General features: G+C 41.1%; 1 protein-coding gene across 2 annotated transcripts in view; it reads left to right on the top strand.

Moving 5' to 3' along the window:
• Positions 1–1,770: 1,770 nt before the first annotated feature.
• GABRA1 (gamma-aminobutyric acid type A receptor subunit alpha1) overlaps positions 1,771–6,097 on the top strand; it is a 50,083-nt gene continuing 45,756 nt past the window's right edge. Inside the window, exons 1-2 of one of the 2 annotated variants that reach the window (XM_036315498.1) lie at positions 1,771–2,496; positions 4,889–4,980. In XM_036315498.1, coding sequence (XP_036171391.1) covers positions 4,904–4,980 — 77 coding nt within the window. In that variant the 5' untranslated portion in view covers positions 1,771–2,496; positions 4,889–4,903. The other variant, XM_036315499.1, reaches the window with a different exon arrangement.

The raw sequence follows: 6,097 nt of genomic DNA, 5'->3' as shown, positions 1-6,097 counted from the left end.
GTGTGACATTTTAAGATATACCCAATAGTTATTTATAAATACTTGTTTGAAAATATATTGAATTGCTATGCAATTGATTCCTGTTGGACAGTTACATGACTCTTACAGTCTGAAGCAAGATGTGATTGAATTTGTTCTGAGAGATTACTGTTCAAATGATCAAGTTTCAGTGGCTGTGTTCATAAAAACATAATCAGTATAGTGATTTGGTTGCATTCATTAGGTATAGGAAATAAAGTTATTCTCAATTTTCAGAGGAGAGTAAAAGAAGCTGCAACAATTCAACTAAGAGAAAAATACACTAAAAGATCACATTTTTAGGACTATCAGTCTTTGTTGAGTCAAAACAAAACTATGGAATTGCATTATATATTATCAGGTAGAAAACCCAATGTTTTCTTATTGCTAACCTCAGGATTCAAACCTTACTAAAGTGAGTTTTAGTCTCAGAACTGCTCAATAAATAACTAAATTAATGGACAAACAAATTAAATAAAAATTGAGTCATTTAACATAGGGCAGTTATGATGTTTCTTTAATGGGTATCTTTAAGAATATATTAACATTTGTTATGTCTCAACAGAGTAGGCAACTCCTGCCCAGAAATAGGGTATCATAAGCTGGTCTTCAATTCTCCCTTCCTCAAAGATATATTTCTGCAGTAATTTCCCGTTAACATTTCCCTTTGAAAACTCAGAAGATAACCAAACCCAACTGTGAATGTGGTTATATTCCTTGTCAGCTCAATCACCTGTCTTAAGTTTTCATCATGGAAGATGATTGTTGTTGCAGCACAAAACCAAGGAACACTTGTAGAATCAAAACCTATGCGTGGTATGGACTGGTGTTTCCTTTGCTTAGCCAAGCCCTGCCCCTATCAGAAGTATCTCCTCTGCTAGAAGTCCTCTTGGGGGAAAATGGCTAGGAGCTCACAAAAGTTACAAGTTCAGAGTTTATTTACCAGACGCCTTATGTGATGGCACTCATCTTTTCTACCTAGTTCTGGCCAAAGTGCTGAAGGAACAGCTCCTAGAGCTTTGGGTCCTTTCAGTAAGCATCCCAGGAAGACAGCACCCATCTCCTCTCTACTACAAACACCCATTCACAAAATCCAAGGAGAGAACTACAGCCTTCTCTGACTCCTTGGAAATTTAGTTAGACTGCTATTGAAACACACCCTCCTTCCCTAAATGCATAATTACTCGTGGGTGGAGAGCCACCAACCAGGGCGGGTAGCAGAAGAGGGCAGGGGTAAACAGCAGAAGCGGGCTTGGTCCTGACTTCTAAACATCTTTTTGTTCATCTCTCCTCCCCCTCTCCCGTTTGTTTTCCTAATCCCTAGAATGATGGAATTGGAGGCAAAGGGAAGATTCTGGGAATGGAGATAGGAATCTCAAACCTAGACAGGATCCGGGCGATGCATTTAAAGTTAAATACTCCTCGTCCTAGGGACCCAGCACAGTTCACATGTAAGAAGCCCGTGTTTGCTCCAATGACAAAGTAAACAAACACTTGCTTCCAAAGGTTAGAAACCTGGTCGGAGCGTGTTCTCGCTGTCCTCTAAGCTACAGATGGAGGTGGGTTGGAAAGCGCTCACAACCTGTGTAAGTGCGAACGATTCTCCAAGCCCCGTAGCCAGTTCCCCGCTGTCCAGAACTCTCCCGGCCATTCCTCCCCATTCGTGACTCTGCAAGACGGGCGCTCAGACATGTGTGTGGGAGTGCGTGTGCGGGAGATGGAGGCGCGGGCAGTGTGCGCCACATGTGCAGCCCGGCATCTCCCTGTTCCGCGGCTCGCATTCATTCATCTGCATGCACTGCTGACAATTTTGATCAAAGGCGAACAGTTGCCCTGATCAGCTTTGTTTTTAAAGGGCGCACATCAACATCGCGTGCTCCTAAATTGAAAGTGGGGAGGAAAAATATTCTGAATGTGGATCCTAGGTCTCTCCCCCTGTCTACCCTTCCCTCCCCCACCTGGACTCCCCTCAAACCGGGGAAGCTCGCAGCCATCGGGTGGTGGAAGGATCTGAGTCTGTAGCTCGGGGAAGGAGATTAGGGCCAAAGCGGTGCAAGTTAAATTGTGCTGCATATAAAAAAAAAAAAAAAAAAAAAAAATGGGCGGATTGGTCTCCAGATCCAGAGACTGGTACCACCTTCCTTTCTAAAATAAAATCTCTCTGGCATGAAGTCACTGCCTATTTCACATCCGGTTTGCCCTGGGACGTATTACTACTGTCTCGGTAAAGAGAAATCTTTTGTTGTAGAGCCGCGGATTGGATTTGGGGGAGCCAATCTGGGTGTGAAATCCTCGGCAGAGGAGCACGCAGAGTCCATGATGGCTCAGACCGAGTGAGTGAGAGGCTGGGCGCAGACGCCCCTCCGCTCGCCTCCGGACTCGCCCCTGACTCCCGCTGCTCCGGCTCCGCACGGTTTTCTCTCGCAGACACTTCGCCCGCCCGGGTCTGGAGCGATCGGTGCCCACAGGGGGCCCGAGGTAAGTGCTGCTTCCGACCACGACACGCAGAGCTCGGACCGCGGCTTTGCCTGGCGGGGGAGACTGGGCTGCTACCGACAGGCGCGGGAGCGAGGGGGACCAGGACCGAGCCCGCTCCCCCGGCAGGTAGAATAAAGGCATGTTTTTCTTTGGAGCTGAAAACCGCAGCGATATAGGGGCATTTTTTTTTTTTTTTACTCTGTTTCTCTTCTTTTCTTTCCCCCTTTCTTAAGCAGATTAGAATTTATTCCACAGGGTGGGTGGTGACCTGTTGTTTTGGTCGCGTTGTTGTTGTTGTTGTTGTTGGTTTTTTCCTTCCCACCCCCTTCTCCCCAAGAGGGAGTTGGGATGAGGTGGGGAGGGGCTTCGGTGGGCACAGCCTAAAGTTAAGAAGGCTGGGACCAAAATCCGGTCTCAATGGTCCATCCTAGCCGGGGAAGCCATCCTCTCATTCCAGCTGCAAAAATGCCTCTTCTCCCCTGTCCGTGGACACGCTGCTGAAATGCCCTCTGGCGTAGGGGTCTCTGGTATTCCTAACCCAAAACACTCAACTTATCGCTGGACAGACATGGGTGACATGGAATGTGGGTGTTTGGAGTGTGTGTTTGGTGGGGGGAGGTGGACGGTGGAGAAGGGGGAAGGAGGCAGCTTAACGCTGCTTTTAAACTATTATGCTTGTATTTGCAAGAAACTTTCTCACTGAACAACTCAAGTGCCATGGTAGGTTTGTTTTCCTCTCTCCAAAATGTTAGAGCACAGAAAGCTATGGTACTTTGCCTTGGGGTTTTGTTTGGACTCATTTACCCTTTCAGGAATTTTTTTAAAAATAAAAACCAACAAGTATTCATAGGGTAAGAGAAACTGTTTTTCCTTCAGAACAGATGCCAAAGATTCATAAAAGGGTGAATTATAATCGTGTAATTTAGATGCAATATTTTAACATAATACAATTTATCTAATATTTCCTGTCATATACAACTCATCTGTGTCAGAGCCAGGCAGTAAATTAAGTAAAAAAACTATGAAGCTCACAGTTCTTATCTCTAGACCATTTCACTCTAAACACATTATGTTGTATTGCTTACATGCCTGTTTGTAATGGTTTTTGCTGATATAAATGATCCCAGTGAGTGTGGAAAGCATTTGGTAGCTGTATTTAAAGGCATACTGCATTAAATTATAGAGTGCTTAGTGAAAAATGGGTTTTAAAAGATATGTTATACATTTAGGAAAGTGCTAACAAATACCTTGAACATTTCTCATATTATGACTGGGATGAATTATAGCACATTAAATCAAGTGTTGCCATATCTGCTCTTTAACTAGGTAGTGCAGTGATTTTTAAAAATTGACTCCACAAATAGCCTATACTTAAAAAAAAATATCTAAGCCTTCCGTACTCCATTTCTCTAGCATCCCACTACGAAGTCTAAATTCAACAATCAGATGGTGATTGATTACACTTTACCTACGAGAGAAAAAAGAGTTCCTTATTTATGCAAAGCAAAGCACTCAGCTTCCATCTGTTGGAGATGAAACATTTTCTAGCAGCAACCTGGCAGAATACGAGAGGGCTTGAAAGATATGTGTGGGCATGTTTGCGTGCACTGATGTGAGTGTGGTATGTGTGTGCGAGGGAGATCAGCACATGGTTTGACTGTAAAGTGTGTCCCTTAGCCTCGCCGAAGCATTGTGAGCATATTTAACAAGGCAATCACAGGCAGGAAATACAAGCACGACTTTGACATTCAACAGTGTGTTTCGTATGTTGGTTTTTTTGTGTTTTTTTTTTTTTTTTTTTTTTTTTTTTTTTTTTTTTAAAAGATAAGTACAGTTGCTTCTGAAATCAAGGCACATCCAGAATGCAAAGATGAATTCAGTCATGAAGACTTTTAACCTTCCCCATTCCGGTCCCCAAATATTCTCTCTCTGTGACAGACACCAGCTTAAACATTTCAATGCATAGTTCAGTTGCGGGAATGCGAATCAGAAAGGTCAGATTTCTCAGATGATAAACAAAACAAAACAAAACAAAACAAAACAAAACAAAACAAGAAGAGAGTAATGCAAACTCTAGAGGAAGTATAAAACCTAGAGAGAAAAAACAACCCACAGTTCTTATATTGGAAGCAATATTGGAACCTGAAAGCATTTCAACTTGTATTCTTTTACAGGAGAAATTAAGAGACTGATATATTTCTGAATGGAGAAATGGAAGGGACAGTGGAGAATGGAAGGTCCAGGTTTCCATTGCTTCCAATGAGGTGTCATAGCCCAGTGAGGTCATTTCCTGACTTCAAAGCATTCATCTGAACTGCCTCAGTCAGCCCTAGTGGTTATAACCTGATGTTTCTTACAAGAGACATTGATCTCTACTTGTTCTACTTTCCAGCTGCACCAGCCCGCGATGAAGAAGAACAGCCTGCGTCTCCTTGACTGTCTTTGGGCCTGGACACTCCTTCTGGGCACACTGACTGGGAGAAGGTGGGGACGCTTTATTTTCCATCTGCATGAGAATTTCCGTAACTTTTCATTTTATTCTTTTAGTGCAGCGGTTCTCAACCTGTGGGTCGCGACCCTTTTGGGGGTCAAACGACCCTTTCACAGGGGTCACCTAAGACCATCGGAAAACACATATTGAATATATAATTACATATTGTTTTTGTGAATAATAACTATGCTTTAATTCTGTTCAATTTGTAACAATGAAAATACATCCTGCATATCAGATATTTACATGACGATTCATAACAGTAACAAAATTACAGTTATGAAGTAGCAATGAAAATAATTTTATGGTTGGGGGTCACCACAACATGAGGAACTGTATTAAAGGGCCGCAGCATTAGGAATGTTGAGAACCACTGTTTTTAGTGGGAAGAAAAATTGCCCTTGGATGAATTCATGACTAAGGGAATTCAAAAAACTTAACTGCAATAAAATTCCAGTTAAGCAGAAAGAAGAGCAGTATGAAAAAATAATCACCTTATTTGTATGTTAGTTAGAATACACTTATGCTTTTATTGAGGAAAGTATTAATTCAACATTTAAGTCTTAAATTGAACTTTTTTTCACAGTTCATCTGTAACTGAACAAAACCAGCGGTTTCTTATTCATAGAAAAGTTACCTCAGTTAATGTCTGCATACTATGTGAGTTGATTTTTTTTAACAAGAAAATTTTTAACCAGTTGTAAAATCATAGAGAAACTTACGACTATATGGTAGTGAAAAGTTCAAAATAATATTTGCAATTTGAAAGTCATAGTCTCTATAAAAGCATATACATATGTTTTGAAAACATTACTTATATAACCAGTAGAGGTAAAATATGCCAGAAAAGTATTTGAGAATAGCAGATAAAATTGAAATTCTTAATTTAAGCATAACTACTATGGAGACAAGTTATAAGACAAATTTAATAATATGCTTAACCATATTCAAAATGTTTGCTAATGACCTAACCGAGCATATAAAGATATTATAATAGCAATGATATAAATAACCAAATATTTCAGATTATTCTTTATCTACTTTTATATTTCTCATATAGTCTATTCCTGTGGCCCATAAGAAAGTCTTAGATGTATTATAAAAATCTCA

The sequence above is a fragment of the Myotis myotis genome, unplaced genomic scaffold, assembly GCF_014108235.1.
Source record: "Myotis myotis isolate mMyoMyo1 unplaced genomic scaffold, mMyoMyo1.p scaffold_m19_p_6, whole genome shotgun sequence".
NCBI classification, from domain to species: Eukaryota; Metazoa; Chordata; class Mammalia; order Chiroptera; family Vespertilionidae; genus Myotis; species Myotis myotis.
This window is presented reverse-complemented; position numbering and strand designations above follow the sequence as displayed.